This window comes from Coenobita brevimanus, chromosome 24, assembly GCF_032717465.1.
Source record: "Coenobita brevimanus isolate Jiangsu-jjx chromosome 24, ASM3271746v2, whole genome shotgun sequence".
NCBI classification, from domain to species: domain Eukaryota; kingdom Metazoa; phylum Arthropoda; class Malacostraca; order Decapoda; family Coenobitidae; genus Coenobita; species Coenobita brevimanus.
In genome coordinates this window covers 63,009,093-63,029,702 of record NC_136977.1, presented here as the reverse complement: position 1 = coordinate 63,029,702, position 20,610 = coordinate 63,009,093, and the positions used below count along the sequence as shown (strand labels likewise).

General features: G+C 38.9%; 1 protein-coding gene across 1 annotated transcript; it reads right to left on the bottom strand.

Moving 5' to 3' along the window:
* Positions 1 to 4,908: 4,908 nt before the first annotated feature.
* On the bottom strand, positions 4,909 to 20,398 carry LOC145393461 (ADP-ribose glycohydrolase OARD1-like). The gene is made up of 5 exons (XM_080267559.1): positions 20,346 to 20,398; positions 18,913 to 18,992; positions 14,822 to 14,989; positions 9,166 to 9,270; positions 4,909 to 5,267 (listed from the first exon to the last, which is right to left on the bottom strand). The coding sequence occupies exons 2-5, from the start codon at positions 18,970 to 18,972 to the stop codon at positions 5,061 to 5,063; spliced, it is 540 nt and encodes a 179-aa protein (XP_080123685.1). The 5' UTR covers positions 18,973 to 18,992; positions 20,346 to 20,398; the 3' UTR covers positions 4,909 to 5,060.
* Positions 20,399 to 20,610: the final 212 nt, after the last annotated feature.

Genomic DNA, 20,610 nt, shown 5'->3' with positions numbered 1-20,610 from the left:
CTACAATATAACTAAGGTAGCTGTAATTTGATTAACACAACACCTGATAGTCTAATGACAGTCTTCTAAGACTATACATGCTTAATGCCCACAGTAATGTAATATAATGACTCCTTCTTGGAAGTTAATAAGCAACAATTGTGGTAAAAAGATTCAGTCAGATTTCAGTGAATGCCATTACACTTCAAAGTTATCTGCAACTTCTTAAGCTCTACAAATCGGCATAAAAAAGGGGGAAGAATATGTGGCAGATTCTCACCAACAGATATGGGTGGATTTGTGTTCCTTTAACCCATGGACTGGTTACCAAGAGAAGTACTATATACAGCACCATAAAACAGTCATTGGCCACTTCAAATTGAGTTACGTAATCTCAAAGCCAACCTGGACTTATATGCTATAGTACAGTATTCCAGGAATATAGCTGTGTGCAAAACTGACTATAGAAACTGTAACATGCATGTAGGGTATGCACATACAGTTTACCATGGTTATATTTTATAATACAAAGCATCAGATACCACTGCATTGAAATAATTGCAGATCATTATATATATATATATATAAAATGTGTGTGTATAAACATACAGTAAAACCTCGATATAATGACCTTCAATGGGCCAGAATTTGCTTTTCTCAGAATCAAGGAGCTACCAGACTACTTATATATCGGAAAAAGTTTGATAAAGACAGAAGCAGTCAGGACTGCCTGACCACTTCAAATATGTACACCACAATAAGGTAAATAAAATACACATTTATCAGTGTATAGTGCAGTATTATTATATATACCATTTGACTGTAATGTAAGGAATGTATTATACATTACAGCACTGCAATGGTAGTGAAGACAGTTTAAAAACCGTTGGTGCGATCTGGACTACTGTCTGATATCAGAAAAAGTACAGGTTAGCAGGGGAAAGTCCGGATGTCACTTTTATCGGAAATTTGCTTTTTTCGGAATTGCTTGGGTCCCAATTAGTCCATTATAGTGAGGTTTTACTGTGTGTGTGTGTGTGTGTGTGTGTGTGTGTGTGTATATATATATATATATATATATATATATATACCTATGTCTATCTATCTATCCATATATCATCATCTATCTATCTATCTATCTATCTATATATATATATATATATATATATATATATATCAACTTGATTCAATTACCATGGTGTTAAATAGTACAGCAATGTATGCTCTGCAGAACTGAGTTAGCAAGCAGCACCTGTTAAGTGAGAAGCTCAAGTAGTTAGTAGCACCTTTAGATGGTTGTCTTGTTAACAAATGTAGAATGTTTGTCACATATAATATTGATTATTTTGAAGTGATTATGCTAAACACCAATTACATATATAAGAATACTGGTATATGACCAGACAGTATTGAATTAATCATATGCTAATTATTATATAACATTATATTAAGTATAGGCTACATACTGTATAATTACTGAAAAGTCGCACGCAGCGTAGTTATTACTATACAACAAATGGAATGTACTGCTTTTTATTAAATTTATTAAATATATCCAAGGACAACCTTGTACTCATATTCAAGAATTCGTCATTTAGCTAAACTGTATTTCTGTCAGTGTGATTATGTTATTTGTACAACATGAGAAATGGGGTGAATTCATTATTACTGATTAACTGAAAAGTATATACAGATGTATACTGTACAGTATATGAATGCTAAATTTTGCCATCATTTCTGTTTAAGGTCTTAATATTTAATAGTATTAAATGCAACATGTCAGTCATAGTACAGTAATGCAGCACCATCATGGAAACCTGACACAGAAAAATAATTATCTCGCCTCTGTCCTGGTAACTTTGCATCAGAAAACTGAAGCTTAATAAATGCTAAAGCCTTATAAAATACATTAGTAATGAGCTTGTCAAAGATAATTTTTTGAGCTTTATAGGCTAAAGAACTAAGTTTGTAGCTCACCAATTTTCTGCTTATCTGGAACATACTGGCTATGGCTACAACAAACTTATATATATATATATATATATATATATATATATATATATATATATATATATATATATATATATATATATATATACATATACATACATACATATATATATATATATATATATATATATATATATCACTGGAAAGAAAAAAAAAGGGGGGGGGGGCTTCTGGGAGAGAAATAGAAAGATGGTGGTAAATGATGAGAGAGCACCCATAGGAAGGAAATAATACAACTGCCAGACATTCCTGTAATACTGGGTATTAAGCTTTTGTTGCAATGGTATAAAAAAAAAAAAAAAAAAGTAAAGTAGACACATCTCACAAGAAAATTAATGTCAGATGAAATCATGTAAGACCATTCCAAATACTATATAAACAAAAGCAGTATGTGAAATACATTTACCTGTACCTGATTTCTTTAGTTTTTGCACTATATTCTGCATATCCATTATACTGACAGTACAAAATTATTTTTACATGAGGTTCAAAGTACAGTACCAAATAAGCTTTTTGCACATTATATGCATGGAAATCTGACACTGTGCCTGAGTGTAATGGCTGAAAGTATTTACACAAAATACTGCATTGTTGTTCAACCTACAGCTTTCTCCAAGAGTTATTGATACTAATGATCTGTGTATCTGTTCACTGATAACCCTTACCCAGCTGCAGACCTCATATGCAGCACAATGAAGCTCTGCACCAGTCAAGCTGCATGCCTCATATGAGGTACAGTTTACATTGATTATTAAACAATGACTCAGGGAAGGTAATCTACCTTACAAAGAATCAGCCTGGCAGAGGTTAAAGCATGTCCCTAGAAAGTATCAATGACACCAGAAAAACTAACTTTTACAAAGCCTTCGTGAAATTTCAGTTCAGTAGTTCACTTCAAGTTTTTGTTTTTTTTACTGTGTTCTTATTACTCAGTTTGTGTGCAACTCCTTCATCTATTAATTCCATGGTTAAGTTCCCATTTAGTCACATCTTTTCCCATCTCCATTATAGTGTACAGTATAAATGACGATCTCATTCTATATCTCTGGTCCTTCATTACATTTTCAGTATTTATGTACTATATTCATGTATGGATATAAGTATTTTAGTGATGGGCTTATGCATATATTAACAGGTACATAGCTCAACATGCGACTCCTGTATGATGCCATCTTTTCATCCTATTTTGGCTACCATCAGATGTCTGGTATTTTCAGCATTGTAGACCCTATAATGAAGGGGCTAGAAACATCACTACAGCCTTCAGTATGATTCTCCTTATTAAATATTTTTTGGCTACACTAGCAATTTTACTCAGCTTTGCAAAAATTCAATATATATCTATATCTATCAATCTATATAGTTTTCCTGATGTTACCCAGTTTTATTCAGTTTTAGAGGTACCTCAGACTGATGGGTTAAAAGGTCTAACTACCACTTTGTCATATGATATCTTTATTATTATTATTATATTACTGTCTTTTCCAGACAGGTTTATTCCACTTAGACTGATGGAATTATAGCCAAGAAGTGAGTTATAATCTTATACCCAAAAGACTGCAAACTGGAGCATCCAGACTTTAACCCATTACGTAAATCCTACTGAGCATCTGCTGATTATGATGCAAATAATTATAGCTTGAAACTTTTCATGCATTTTTGTAGTTCCAATCAGTTGTCACAGAGACAAATTTATATGTACATTTCTGCTGCTATTCTTATACACTGAACTTGATTACATTCACTCACATATCCTGGATGAAAGAATTGATGTATGCATGATACATTCAATGGAACTCACAGTGACCACATATAGAGTGCAGGAGTGACTGCAAGTGTGCTATGACCAGTTAAGATGAATGTAGTGATAATTCTCTGGTCAAGCTACAGGTTGAACACTCTTGTAATATTCAGTGATGTAACTATTTTGCATATTTTTTCATTTCTTAAACCGATTCAGTATATGTTAAAAACATAAAAATGTAAAAAATTGCCTTTATAGGCTTCCATTAAAATAACTGGGCATTAAGCTTACAGCACATCCCATCCTACAAGCTTTCATATACGGTACATTCTTTTTGATATGCAGTGGAAGTCATGCTTGGATTTAGTTACAGAAATCCAGTACACAGATAAAAGGAAATATCACTAAAACACACATGGATATAATCATGCATACTGAACAAACAAATGCCCACTATTAGTCACAATTTGCCAAGGCTTTCAAAACTTCATTACTGTTTGCCATTTATACCATATCCTGAGAAATATAATTTTTTTTTTATAATAAGAAAAAAAAACATCTGTTAGGACTGAACTGTAATTATTAAGGGGGTAATCTGAGGTATCTAATATATGTAGTTCTGAAAGCAAAGATAACAAACAGAAAACACTGTGAATATTACTGGCACAAGCTGGCAGATATGCCACAATGTATATATATATATATAATAAGGAATATCCAATTTTTTCTGGTAAATCTATGGTGCTTTAAGATAAAAATTTTAATGTAATACTGATATTATTAATAACCATTAACAAATGCTAAAATATATAAGTTTAATCGGCTGAAACCACGATACAAAATATCAGTCCAAAACTTCCAGGTACTTCAAGTTCATCTACAGTCCACATTACACTTCTAAATCTAAATGACAAAATATTGTGTCTTCTTTTACAGATCATTGTTTTGCATCACACTTTACTTACTAGTACAGCTGCCTTACAGGGAAATACAGTGTAACCATATCTATATATATATATATATATATATATATATATATATATAGTTCACTTAATGATGAGCACTGTCATCAAAACAAAATAAAGTATAGTAATACCTACCGGGTACTTTGACAAAATGGCCTGAAAATGTAATGAGATGAGCTACACAAAAGATATATCAGGGATTTGATTTAATTATTCTTACAAATTGAAATCATGCCAAAATGTCAAAATATATCAAATATGACAAAAGAATTAACTATTTGGTAATTTTCATCAGTTACAAAAACATTAGCAAACATGCATTTACATCTGCTTCACTGGCAACTCAGAGTTGTGCACGGCCTTCAAATTGTATAAACTGAAATCTTGATGTCAGTGTCTTTAAAAACATCTGTCAGAATTTCTAAAACACGATCCCAAATGAGACCATCAAGGCCACATCCAATACGAGGCATGGCAATAGCGGACACATTGTGGTGCAGGGCATGCCGCTTCATGGCTTCTAAAGAGGACCGTAGGCTTAGGTAGGTAGGTTTGTGCCAATACCGCTCCTGAAATAAGAAAGTACAGTTTACTGTGAACAAAATAAAGATTCTGAATTTTGTTTTCCTGGGACACAAAGCTTATGCAGTTCTCAGGTCAAACTTCCAAACTCCATATCTAATAGTTATCCACTGTCGCTGCCTTCCATCTTGTGAGGAAAATATAGTTGCTCTAAACATGACATGCTGCCATGGCCAGTAACTGGTTATATCTATGGTACAGAAGGGCATACAGGTATCCCTTGCAGAACACTGAACTGGTTACCATTTTGTTGAGAGAGAGAGAGAGAGAGAGAGAGACAGAGAGAGAGAGAGAGAGAGAGAGAGAGAGAGAAAGAAGCTCTCCTAATGTAAGATTCCAAGAGTAAGGGAATCATGAGTAGACTGGTTAGGTTGAGAACCAAACTAGGTAGAAGTGATAATACTATATTTCTGAACACACCACAGTATTCTTGTTGTATTCACCATTTTTTTAATCAGTTTACAAATCCAGCAAGTTAATATAACAGGTTTACATTTTGTGAAAAGGCTCTGATTTTTCCTGGCTTAACTGTTGGAATTACTATTGCATGGTTCCAAGGTTGATGGATGAGAACAGCATTAAACAAATGGCTGAATAATGTTAGACAGTATTCCTTTGCCAGAGGGACAAAATGTTTATACAGGTCAAAGTTAACATTATCAGATCCTAGGTCAGTGGCTGAACATAACTAATGGGGGCCTCCAGTTCCATCATCCCAAATGGTTGATTATAATACAGGACCTCTTGGTTCCTTGAAAGCAGTGATAAGAAACAGGGAAGTGAGCATGGAAGTAAAAAAGTTACTACATGACAGTATTGTGATACCAACTCTAACGTACGGAAGTGAAGCTTGGACGTTGTTGGAAGGACACAAGTCAAGAGTGAGAGCAGTGGAAATGAGTTATTTAAGAGGAGCTTGTGGAGTCACGTGGAGAGACAGGCTGACGAATGAGGATATAAAGGAGCGTTGTGGTGTTGATGTGGATGTGATAGGAAGCGTTGTGAGGAACACACTGAGGTGGTTTGGTCATGTGGAGAGGATGGAGGGTGAAAGACTGACGAAGAGAGTGTATGTGAGTGAGGTGGAGGGTGGAAGAGGGAGGGGGAGACCGAGGATGAGATGGAGGGATGGGGTGGAGAGGTATATGAGAGAGGGGGGTGTGAGTTGGGAGCAGGGTAGTGAAATGGCGGGGGACAGGGCGACTTGGAGGCGATTTGTTTGTGGCCACCCCAAACGGGATTGAGGCGTCTGGCAATAGATAGATAGATAGACCTCTTGGGTTCTGAGGTGTGATGGTATCCTTTTGATTCTATTCTTTTGATGGGTCCATTGCATACATGACAAAGGAGTAATGAAGACTATAAGTATCACAGAATGAATAGTTAATTGCGCATACCAGGAAAGGTGTATGGTAGGGTGCTTACAGGAAGGGTGGAAAGCATCATAGGTGAGGAAAAGGGTGGATTTTGAGGGGGTATAGGATGTAAAGGGGTATGGGATGTACAGACCAGATATTTACAATGAAGATTTTAGTGAAGATGTGCAATGCAAGGAACAAAAAGCTGTATGCTGCATTTATGTACTTGAAGAAGGCTTATCATAAGGTGGACTGCGAAGAATTATGGAGTGTGTTAAGCACAGAGTATATGGTTTAGGAGGAAGCCTGCTGAGGGCAACAAAATCCTTCTATGAGGGCAGTAATCCATGTGTGACAGTAGGGAAGAAGCACAGTAATCCTTTTAGCATTAACGCAGGTGTAAGGCAGGGATGTGTTATGTCACCTTGGTTGTTCAATATATATTGGTATGTACATGAAGTAGTCAAAGAGTTGAAAATAAGGACAGCAGGCATAGGAGTACAACTGAAACTATGGAGTCTTGTTCCCTATCTCTATGCTGACAATACCTTTCTGATGGCAGAAAGTGACACTAATTAACAAGATGTAAGGAATGAGTATGACAGAGTTTGCATAAGAAGAAAGTGTGAAGAAAATTAAGATTGTGGCATATAAAAAGAAAGAGTCTGATATGACAGACTTTGGCAGGATGTACACAGGAAGGAGAAAAACAGTGAACTGCGTAGTCCAGATGAGAGGTTAACTGCTTGAGGAGGTTGCTAGTTTTAAATACTTGGGACTTATATTACAAAAATATGGCTAAATGGAAGGTGAACTTAAAGGGGATATCATTTCCATGAAGAGGGGTTATTGGAGGGCTCAGTTGTATTTTGAAAGGTAGGAGGGTTAGTATGGAGGTTAGGAGAGCCCTGTATGAAACTGTTTTACTGCTGACAGTTTCATAAGAGTGACACCTGGATGGTCAATGACGGAGAGCAGTGTGGGCTGCAAGCTGTAAAAAACAAAATTTCTTAGAACACCAGCAGGCATGGAGAGGAAGAAGGGTATTAATAGAAGGGAAATTTATGTATCACTAAATGAAAGAAAGAGCTCTAAGAGTTAGATGTGGAACTATTGCGTGGATAAAGTGGAATAAATTAACCCCTCCATGGCCAACCATGGGGGATTTGTTGGGACCCACAGGTCGAGCAGGGGGCCGATTTTTCAAGTTTCGAAAGTAATTTTTTTTTTCCTTGCCAAATTGAATGGAAATGTCAGACGCACCTGGCAATGCAATTTTGAGCTTCCTAGACCCATCCTGTGCTGCGCATGGAAGCATGGAAAGTGCGCAAACTTACACAGATATCAGTCACACCTAGGTATTGCTGCGACAAAACATCGCACTTTTTTTTTTAAATGAAAAAACGATGTCAATGGTGGTGAAATGGTGTGAAATGACTAGATATGTGTACAGTATTTCAAAGTCTACATTAAAAAAAAAAAAAAAAAAAAAAAAAAAAAAAAAAGTGTTTACTGCATTTATGATAGTAATCCTCTTGAGACCCAGAGGCCCAAGTCCTGGACACCCCAAGTCCCTGACGTTCTGGGCTAGGGTCCAAAAATGGCCAAAAAACATCAAAATGCTAAAAAATGCTGACATGTGTTCATCCCTACTTTAAATTTGCCACACGGTGATGAACAGCGAGCAGCTGACAGGAACGAGAATAAAGTGACGGGCGTAAGGCAGAATAAAATGCGCACTGCGGTGATCTTTTGGGAAGTAATATGACTGACAATAATGTAGTATACGTGTTTTTAGCTGTGAAAATGGAAATGTTTGTTGAGTAACGGGAAGACCGCCGCCATGCTGCATGTCGGCCGTACGCTTCGTTGATTGTAGCCTTATTTTCAGTGCTTATTGTACAAATACAGATTCCAAACTACCTGTATGTTGTAGTATAAAGTTTACTGTGACAGAATGAGGCTGTGGTAGAGGGGAAACCGGGTTGCTGGAGGTGTGAAAGTGAAGATTTTGTTACCCAAATTTGCAAGTCTCCACAAGTCCTTGGGTAGTCCACGAAGGCTCAACACCTGTCTCTGGAGAAAGCTGAATTTAAGTACTATCTGCCATACCAAGTATAATGTTCTAGGGTTAATCTCTGATTTTTGGCTAATACTTTCCTACAGGTACTCAGACCGCGATACAACGCCGCCAGCCGGGGGGGGGGGTCGGCTGTCCATTGGCCGCGCATTAGGGGTTAAAAGAATTTGGAGTTGTTTTTTTTTTAAGTACACATATTCATAATTTTTGCCATGTAATGGGGGTTACAAACACCCACCTTACCATTAAAAATAAATAAATAATAATTACAAGTGCATATAAACTATAAGTTGACTGTAATGTGATTTAACTACATGATTCAAAAAGTTTCAAACAATGAACTGTACTGTTGACTAGATTATGATCTACAACATAAAAAGAAAGCAGAGCTAGTTGCATAACAATGAGACATGAACGAAAACTGTCTAAAAACACAGTATTACTAACCTTTGTTACTAGATAATAGATGTGTCTCTGTCCTCGCTTGAGAACTGCAACATCACCTGGTTTTTTGCCTTGATCTATTAGCTCCTGAACACCACCAAATTTTGTCTGGAACAAAATTAATATTTATATATCTACAGTACATTACAAAAAAATCTGTATGTGGTAACCCCATTCTATCAAAGCGACTGAAGGAAAGGTTGTCTGATATAAACGAGCTTTCACAGTACAGTACATCCATCATCCATTACTGTATTGCCCACCAGGAGTGTAAGGCCCAAAACTAAACTGTCTGGCTGAGGTGTTTAAGGTGAGGGTGACAGGTGATCAAGATGGTTGATCAAATTATGTACACAGAACACACGACAAAGGTTTAGCATTCTTTTTTAAATTCGTAGTCGATAGGTTCAGTCTATCTATGCAAAACGAATTAATGCAAAAAAGTGTACTTGATTAGCCCTACATGGTACAGCCAAGATTCCTGGGGTAGATTTGTGTGGTGAATGAATGTGTGGCCTTTCTCACTGGGCATGATGTTTACTTTCCTCCCTCTTTAATGCTTCTTCTTGCTTTCTGCACTTCACCTCATCCCAAGCTTAGGAGTGAAGAATGGTCCGGATGATGATGAAAAATTTAATATCTGACCTCATCTTGAACAAACAGAAACAGTTTCTTACACTACACTGCTAGCATCTGGGGGCCACATTTTTCTTTCATATTTCATTGACCTGGCTGTCGTTCAAAGTGAGCCAGCAAGATTCAGAGTAACGAAGAACCAGAACTCATCTGGGCCAACACCATTTTTTTTTTTTTTTTTTTTTTTTTAAGCCACTGTGGTCAAGAGTTGACAGAGCCTAATTTACAATAAGTCTATCTATCTATCTATTGCCAGACGCCTCAATCCCGTTTGGGGTGGTCACAAACAAATCGCCTCCAAGTCGCCCTGTCCCCCGCCATTTCACTGTCCTGCTCCCAACTCACCCCCCCCTCCCTCATATACCTCTCCACCCCATCCCTCCATCTCATCCTCAGCCTCTCCCTCCCTCTTCCCCCCTCCACCTCACTCACATACACTCTCTTCGTCAATCTTTCACCCTCTATCCTCTCCACATGGCCAAACAATAAGTACAGTATGGATATTTGTAGTTTTTTCCAGCATTTGTTCTTCTGAAATAATTAAAATGAGTTATACTATGAGGAACAGAACTGAATAACAGAGTCTGCATTATAAATATCTGAGTAGCCTTATGGTGACCCTGCATTGAGTGATAAGCCATATGGTTTTCTGCAACCCAGGAAACTATTACACTGCGTGGTAACCATTCAACCAGGTAACTTCAGGTGGTCTAGTAACTTAAGGTGCTCCAACCAGATGGGGCCCATATGGCTTAACACTGAAGGAGTGGTTGGACTTTATTGCTCACATAATGCCACTCAAGGGCCAGTGAGGATGGTCACACACCTTAATTGTTGGGACAGAGTAACCTTGTCTTAGGCATGTACATCCCTAAGGTGGCAAAAAAGAATTTGATGATATATATTGAAAAGAGTACCAGCCAACTCATTAGCATGAGAGAAGTGATGATTAACCACACAAATTGTGCTGGACACAAACCATAAAATCTATCTATCTATCTATTGTCAGACGCCTCAATCCCGTTTGGGGTGGCCACAAACAAATCGCCTCCAAGTCGCCCTGTCCCTCGCCATTTCACTGCCCTGCTCCCAGCTCACACCCCCCTCTCTCATATACCTCTCCACCCCATCCCTCCATCTCATCCTCGGCCTCCCCCTCCCTCTTCCCCCCTCCACCTCACTCACATACACTCTCTTCGTCAGTCTTTCACCCTCCATCCTCTCCACATGGCCAAACCACCTCAGTGTGTTCTCATAACGCTTCCTATCACATCCACATCCACACCACAACGCTCCTTTATATCCTCATTTGTCAGCTTGTCTCTCCATGTGACTCCACAGGCTCCTCTTAAATAACTCATTTCCACTGCTCTCACTCTTGACTTGTGTCCTTCCAGCAACGTCCAAGCTTCACTTCTGTATGTTAGAGTTGGTATCACAATACTGTCATGTAGTAACTTTTTCACTTCCATGCTCACTTTCCTGCTTCTTATCACTGCTTTCAAAGAACCAACAACCTTTCTTCCCTGCTGTACCCTTTCAAGCACTTCACCCTCCAAACCTCCATCCTTACTCATCACACTACCCAAGTACTTAAACGTACTTACATTTTCCAATGCCTCACCATCCAACCTCGCTGTACATTCACTGACTTCACCTCTCTCAAAGACCATCACTTTACTCTTCCCTACATTCACCTTTAGATTCCGTTTCTTACACACTCTCCCAAACTCATCCACCATGCCTTGCAGCTTCCCTTCGTCTTCACTCAACAACACAGTATCATCTGCAAACAACAGAAGATGGCTTGAAAACCTGTGAAATTGTGAGGCAGTTGAATGTTCCGGAATCGAGTGGGCGTAACATTGGAAGAAACAAGGACAAGATAAAGGAAAGTTTGAAAGTGGCAGAAAGATACTTCACACAAGCTAGTGGTAGTGGTGGTGATAGTTTTCACAGGGCCTCGATAGACACGACAGAAAAAAAAGTCAATTACTGGTAAGGACTGAGCATTACTTAACGAGATGGATCACGAGAAAACTGAAAAACAATGTGAATGTTGATGGCCCACAGATCAGGGAGCAAGCAAAGATGTTCTATGAAGCAGTGTGCAGACACCAAAATGTTGCAAACCCAGAACCTTTTACCGCTTCACGAGGTTGGCTGCACTGATTTGAAAAACGATGTGATATAAAGTATGCTCTCTACCGGGATAAAATTGCTTCTGCTGATAACAGTGCTGCAACAGACTTTCCAAAGATGGCTAAGCAGATCATAAACGATGGTGGATACAATTTGGACCAGGTTTTAATTGTGACCAAACTGGTGTCTTATGGAAAAAATCACCAAAAGCAACTTACATCCCAAAAAAACTTAAACAAGCCCCTGGTGGTAAGCTCAAACAGGACCGTTTCATTGCCTTGTTTACATGTAACACATCAGGTGATTTTAAAATGAAGCCAGTGATCATTTATAAATATGCCAAGCCACATTCATACTGCAATTGTGACATGTCAAATCTACCAAACTGTGTCTGGTACAGCAATTCGTCTAGATACATGACCGCAGCTTTGTCTCTGAAATGGTTTGATGAAGATTTAGTGCCTCAAACACGGAGTTACTGTCCCCGCAAAAACATGGCATTTAAAGTGGTTCTCTTCCTGGACAATGCTCCAGGACAAGCAAAATTCCTGCTCGGACGTCATCCTGATGTGCTCGTGGTTTTTTTTGCCACCGAACACCATATCCAAACTCCACCCACTAGATCAGGAAATAACAGCTGACACAAATTTATATTTCACCACCATGTTACATAACATGATGTGGCGAGAAACAGACAACCAAGAAGAATTACAAGAAATAGAAAAGTCAAGTGATGAGGAGATGCCAAACCAGTCAGCCGAGTCTGCCCAGCCAGCCGAGTCAGACCAGCCAGCAACAGTGACAGCGTTCTGGAGAAATCTTAAAATCAAGCAGGCAGTTGATCTCTTCTGCATAGCCTGGAACAAGATCACACTTCCCACCATCAAGCACGCCTGGGCTCCTTTACTGCCCCACCTGAAAATTCAAGGAGACAGCAGGCAAACAACAGCAGACGTAATGAAGGAAATGGTGGAGGCTGTAAGGGCAGTGTCTGGTATGTGTTCTTTGTCTGAGACAGACATTAGGACATTCATTGGCACTCAGGATTGAGACCGAAGCATTGACGAGATGACAGAGGACGAAGAGGATAGGGAAGAAGAACCACCACTGATTGAGACACTCGCAGAAACAGAACCTTCCATCAAGCAGCATTCGGATGTCTTGACGATGCTGGCTAATCTCCAAGAACAGATTGAAACCTTCAAGTTTGACACTCGCCAAGAAGCCCTCACTCATCTTGAAAAGTTAACCTAGGTCACTGATGAAAAATACCATGCAAAGATACAAGCCAGTCAACAGGCATTCATCACTCGCTATTTTCGTAGAGAAAATGAGGAACGTGATGTTGTGAGACAAGCTATCAACACAATCGACGAAGATGAAGGACCAGATGATGTTGCCCCACTCAGCCCCATTGAACCTAACAACTATGAAGGGTTTGAAAGTGATGATAAAATACTACAGGAGATAGGGAGAAAGACTGGTGCTCGAGAGGGTGGCAATGGTGGGGAGAAGGGTGGCGATAGTGGAGAGGAGAGTGGCAGAGGTGGTGGTGGTGGCGCTTACTTCCAGCAACAATGAGCACTCCCAACTCCCAACTTTTCTTTCAATAAACTGCATTCTGAGCATTTAATGGTGACTTTTTGTTGTTTCGTCCTATTAATTATACTGTAATAAGTATATAAAAATGTGACTATTTAGTGGATAAAAGTAGACAAAAATGGAAAAATAGTCGAACTTTCTGAATGTTCCAGTCTGCTTTTATTTTTCGCTAAATAAAGTCTGCCTCCAAACTAGCGGTTTCATGACTAGTGAGGTTTCATCACTCTTAAGATCGCTAGTTTTGAGGCCCTACTGTAAATATATAAAAAATAATCAATTTTCCGAAAGCCTCTTGATCTCCATCATTTCAGACTTCGGAAATTGCACTGTATGTAAATTACTGTACATGTAAATTGCATTCACATGCTTGGAGGTCCTCATATCACTTGAGTTGTAAATGATAAAGTGATCTCTGCCTCTTTGCAAGGTTCCAACACGTAAATGTTTACCATCCATCCATCCAATCCTATGTTGCCCCATAAGGAGTGTAGGAGCCCGGGGCTAGGCAGTTGGTCCTGACATTTAAGATGAGAGTGACCAACCTGACTCATCCCTGAGTGGCATTACGTGAGCAATAAACCCCAACCACCCCTTGGATATAAACCTTCACTGGCTCAATCCGATTGGAGCACAATAATTACCCACTAAATCACCAGGTGCCAAAATTTGGTTACATGGTTACCACCCAGCATAGTAAATAGTTTCCTGGTGTACAGGAAACCATTTGGCTTGTCACTCAGTGTAGAGTCACCCATAGGCAGAAGAAGGAGGAAAGAATGAAGGAATGAAAGGCAGAAGAGGGAGTGTAAAGTCACATGAAGGCAGAAGGACGAGGAAAGAATGAAGGAAATATTTACACGGAATTAAAAGAAAAAAAGTTTGCCAGTCGTTACACAATACAAAAATACATCTACAAAATCATCATCATCATAATCCAATCCTGTGTTGCCCCATGAGAAGCGGAGGAGCCCAGGGCTAGACAAACCGGTCTTGACATTTAAGATGAGAGTGACCACCTTCACTCATCCCTGAGTGGCAATAGGAGAGCAATAAACCCCAACCACCCCTCAGATATAAACTTGTATAGGCTCAACCTGATTGGAGAGCCTTAATTAACCACTAAACCACCAGGTGCCATAATTTTGTTACATGGTTACCACCCAATGCAGTAAATGGTTTCCAGTGTACAGGAAACCATTTGGTTTGTCACTCAATGTAAAGTCACCCAAAGACAGAAGGAAGAGGAAAGAATGAAGGCAAAAACAGTTATTATATCTACCTTAAAAAGAGCAGCAATTCCTTTTCCCATACGAATATCTTGTGATACACAGTGAGCCAGGGAGGTACCATCGGGACAGGTAAAAAGATCTCCCCGTACTTCTGTGATAGAAAATTCCTCACTACGAACATGGTTTCCTTTGGATTTCTTGACAAGTCCATTGGCATCCTGGAAAAAAAAAAAAATCATATCCCTGTGCAAAGAGCAGTGAAATCATAAAATCATAGAAAAAAAAAAAAAGTTTCACAGTGATTAAGTAATTCTGCCCAATATACATTAGTAATAAGATTTTTAAAATTACAGTAATTAATGTATATCAAAGGCACAGGCTGAAAATTGCAAATACATTATGTGTCTTGGTATTACACTGCCCTGACCTGTTAAAATGGAAAACTAAAAGCAGTGGTACAATACGGTACTCTACCTATCTATATATTACCAGACGCCTTAATCCCGTAAGGAGTGGCCACCAACAAATCGTCTCTATGTCGCCCTGTCCCCTGCCATTTCACTGCCCTTCCCTCAGCTCACCTCCCCCTCTCTCATATACCTCTCCACTCCATCCCTCCACCTCATCCTTGGCCTCCCCCTCCCTCATCCCCCCCTCCACCTCACTCACACACACTCTCCTCATCAGTTTCTCACTCTTCATCCTCTTCATAAGGCCAGACCACCTCAGTGTGATTCTCCTAACACTTCCTATCACATCCACATCTACATCACAATGGTCTTTCACTTCCTCATTTGTCAGTCTGCCTCTCCATGTGACTCCACATGCTCCTCTCAAATAACTCATTTCCCTTGCTCTCACTCTTGTCCCTCCAACAAGGTCCAAGCTTCACTTCCATAAGTCATAGTTGGTATCACAATACTGTACTGTCATGCAGCAACGTTTTCACTTCCATGCTCACTTCCCTGTTTCTTATCACTGCTTTCAAAGAACCAGCAACTTTTCCTCCTTGTTGCATCCTTTCAAGCACTTCACCCTCTAAACTTCCATCCTTACTCACCACACTACCCAAGTACATAAATGCACTCACATTTTCCATTTCCTCCTCATCCAACCTAACTGTACATTCTGTGACTTCATTTCTCTCGAACACTATAACTTTACTCTTCCCTACATTCACCTTTAGACTCTGTTTCTTACAAACTCTCCCAAACTCACTCACCAAGCTGTGCAGATCTTCATTTTCACTTAACAACACAGTATCATCTGTAAACAACAGTACAGGGAGGTTTCCACACACTGCCCTCTCTCAATAGGGCCACTCCAACATCCACTGCCCTACCTTGTATCTTTTTTATAACCCTATCCTTACACAGACTGAACAACCATGGAGACATGACACACCCTTGGAAAAACTGTTTATTGTGGAGATACTGTACAACAGTTATGGCGTGACTAAAGGGTGCAACCTGGACTGAAACTGTTGCATCTCCCCATTAAACACCTTTTGTAAATGTCGGTCCCAGTATATATACAGTACAGTAATTCTTCCAGTTCTCTGTACAGTGCAATATAAAATACATTACCAATACTGCACTCAAATCTGCACACTACTAAATTAATATACTTCACTGCACATAACTACCATTATTAGAGACATGATAATACCAAGGTACTGTATCTTTATGGTATATACTGTACTGCTCTATTAAAAAGAAAGGCAACATTATCCCATACTGACAGTGACTCTTTATACACCATAATTTGACATTTCTCACTATCCAGCCACCTCACCACACATACCGTACTACCTCAACATTTCACTTCCTAAGATATCTACCTGTTTTTGCTCTTTTTATATTTAAAACCCATGCTTCACATCAATACAGCATGGTCAGCATCACATTACCTTCACTTGTAGCAAACTTCACTTGAATATACATTCTTCAAGGCTAATATATACAGTACAACCTCCTACATCGGAATTCTACCCTCTGGAATAATCTGCAATCTGAAAAATTTCATGAGGCACAAATATTTAAAAACAGAAACAGTGTATTAAGATCATGAATTCTTGCTATTGCCAGATTATTTTATGGAGCTTAGGGGAGATCTTTCACAGTGTAGTAGAAAAAAGAAAGCTGTAACTACTCCATCTAAAAATAATAATAATAATAACTACAAAAATAAATAAATAAATACTGTACATCATTATAGGGTAACCATAAAACAACTATCATGATACTGAAGTTTAGCAGCACTTGAGGGGCAGTTTCACACCCCAAACTTTTCACAGCCAATCATTTGCTTCTCCATCGTGGTTGCAGAGGCCTTCAATGTTTGGGTATGATGGTGCATTATCTTTTCCATAATTAACATGGCCTCAACTTTCTCTGCTGATAATTTAAGAACCTCAATCTGGAAGTGATGGTTCTCAGTCTCTGCATGCTGATATAACCTATCGGAAGTTAATCATGCAATTAATGCACTGGCGGTCTGTTTAAAGTATCTTCTATGACAGGCTTTTGTTGCCTTACCAATAATCAGTGACTTCAGTCAATGACTACCAACAACATGACTGCAAAGTAAGCGTGACACCCTCTGCTTTGAGGTTTGCATCCTGGAGCTGATGACCTGTGCCTGTGAACATGGGTATTTTCTGGCAAAGGCTGGTAAAGCAGTCCCATCTCATCAGCATTACAGAGTTGCGAAAATGAAGGTCAGGAGTAAAAAAAAGATCTTTAATTTCTGTGAAACAGTTCAACACAGGCAACACCTACTCTCAGAGTCTTTGGTTGTTATTTGGGATGCCACTTCCTTACTTAAAGCTGGGTCTTCCCTTCTGGTTATCCCACTTTTACAATATGTCCTGCAGGTTCCCAGCCTGCCCTCAGACACGGCTTCCAAGGTAATGTCATGGGAGATGTGATTCTCTTCTTGGGGACTGCTCTGATGGCAGGTTTTCTCATCCTTTCAGACCCATGTCTGATGCCTTGCCATCACACACAGCATATCAACCATAATCATATATTTCAACTGCTATGGTGTGGGGGAATACAATATAGCTTAACAAACCACAAGTCACAGAATGTGATCTTTAGGATCAGGAACTGAAGAGGGGAAGCTGCCAGAGATTGAGCAGCATGGACAGCTGCCATTAGGTGACAAAGACCGATGAATGTAAGCATTTAGGAACCTTGTAAACAATACGATACCATCCAGAAGGTGAGGGTAGGTCCTACTGAGGTGGATGAGATTCTTTAGGTCAGTAGGAAACACTGAATGCTCTCACTTTTGGAATAATCAAGAGGACAGGTTTGATTTACTGCAGCACAATGAAGTCATTACACTCTCTGCCTCAGTCAGTGGCTGGACTGAGGTGTATCCTTTGACCCCACACTGCTACATGTTGCTGAAAGTGCTATATATACAGCAGCGGAGCCCTTGTTTTGAACCAATTCAATTTGCAAACACCATGATTTACACATGGCAACCAACACAATTTGTGTGACAACAGAAGCCAAAAACTGCAAACTGAAATTCAATCCTTCCCAACATACACTGAAAATGTTCTTTGATGAGTCCAGGAGGGAGGGAATTTGAGGACTAACCTCAGCCCTTGAGGGGTTAGAGGCACTGCTCATTTCCCCGCCTCCAACCCCTTCAGTCTCGGATACCCTTCTCACAAAATAACGAAGCAGTACATCATCATCTATTAAGGCAAGTGAAAACTTGACTTATTTGGTACCGGTACTGATTACTGATATGATGTGTTCTTGTTTATTCACTCTTTTCTTATTTTGAAGTGATGATCACTGAATCTTTATACATACCATAATACTGTACTGTATATATTATGCATGCAGTTGGTTAGGAAAACTTTTCATAAGGGACAAAACAAGGACTTTGGGAAAATGTTTGGATTTTCTTAAACAGATCAGCTAAAAAACAATGTTTTTTATGGAACAATTTACACATTTTCATTCATGCATTTTCTTCAGCTATATGATATATAAACCATGTAAAATGTGGGCCCACCAGTTACACAAACTGACTTCAACAGAGAAGACAGAACACAAGTTAAGGGGGAAACTTTGTATGTGAAGAAACAAACTACAGTAGCTATATAAAATATACTTACAAAATGTTCAGTAATTTCATCTCCCATTTTTCTTTTGGAAGCAATCACAGCTTTATCCATGTCAACATCCACAAACTAACCTGAAATTATTGTAACACAAATACATAACAGAGGTAACATAATACCAGTACCTATATAATAATATTCATTGCACATAGGCCTACTGTTCAATGCACATCATCATTCAGGAAGTTAAGGTATTTACCCTAGGCACAACCTCTCCTTGATCTGTAATTTTAGCTGTCCAGGCCATCTACTTGAGGAAACCGGGCCACATCCTCAATTAATACTGAATCATGGTTTGGTGAAACATTAGGGACTACAAGCCCTGAAGTTATATCTGCAGCATTGACTTTTCAGCCTGACTGTTTTCTGTACCTGCAAGGTCAGTAACTCATTCTTCATGTACTGTACCATGTGATTACAAATGCAGTGTATTTTAGATGATGATGTTAGACTGAAAAGTACAGAAGAGACTAACAAAATGATGGCAACTGAATCATTGAAGAGCTGTAGTACTGTCTACCCCAGTATTGGTTCATTCAGGGATGCTTCATTGACAATCTAATATTCCATTCAGGTTCTTGACTATACTCCTTCTGGGAGTCTGATGAAACCTTTGCTGTTGCACTAGACATCTTAAAGGCCTTAAACAGTAGCTATAACACAAATATTTATTTATATCTGCCCTCCTATCATTCCATAACTTTACCTCCAGCAAATGATTCTATAGCTGCTGATGTAGAGCTATTGTTCAAATGCAAACAACAGTGTTGTTCCTTTCATCAGCCCTGGCCCTGTTACTTAGCAAAGACCTTCTGAAGTGTACATCTAGTTGTATATGATTAGACCTGTGCTAATGACTTCATCCAATACCCACAATATCCATTACAACCAGTACTCACCTACTGTAACCTAATATAATTTTTATGCGGAAGCAATAATTGATAGGGCTAGTACTGGAGAAGCCCCTCCTTTTTATTTTCTATAGTGCATATTCATAGAATCATTGACAACGAAAAAATCATGGAGAAGACCCCCCTAATTCAGTCAGACAATGTTATACACACATAAATAACGAGGGTTGTGATTGTCCAAACAGCAATACCTTAAAAGAAATGAACACTGAATACCCGCAGGTAGCAGCACACTGGATACGAATAACAGTCAACATTCGACAAGACTGAACATTAAAGTCATTATGAAAATTATGTATATTACGTTTGATGCCTTATAATTTAAAATACAGGCTGTCACCAAGAAATGTGAATAAAGGAATACACTAATCGTCACGAGCATGACGGGAAACTGTCATGTTTCACTTGTTTAAACTCCACGGCATCAAGCTACGTGTGTGATGTACAGTAAATACTCTTGCAAATGCACTAGCCTAAAATATTTGACAAATGCAGAGATGAAAGGTTTGTACATACGGAGTAAATTCAAGCTAAAATTGCTGAATTTATGGCACGCTGAGACGTTTGTTTACATCCTTCAGCTGTAGAGGCGACTTGTCTTTCGAAAATGAATTAAGCCTCACTTTTTAAAATAACTATTAGATATTATTTCACCTGCTGAACGTGGAAAATTATCAGCAGACAAACAGATAAAAAAAATTTTGGTGCAGTTGATCACATCGAATAGGTAGATGAAAAAGTGTCTTGGATGAACTGGAGTGTTCAATATTATCAAAATTTT

Bases quoted from the DNA above. Each gene is read 5' to 3' on its own strand.
- LOC145393461 (XM_080267559.1), bottom strand. From the start codon at position 18,972: ATGGATAAAGCTGTGATTGCTTCCAAAAGAAAAATGGGAGATGAAATT. The intron at 14,990-18,912 runs GTAAGTATATTT...TTTTTTTTCCAG, and splicing joins ATGAAATTACTGAACATTTT to GATGCCAATGGACTTGTCAA. The intron at 5,268-9,165 runs GTTAGTAATACT...TTCTTATTTCAG, and splicing joins TCTATTATCTAGTAACAAAG to GAGCGGTATTGGCACAAACC.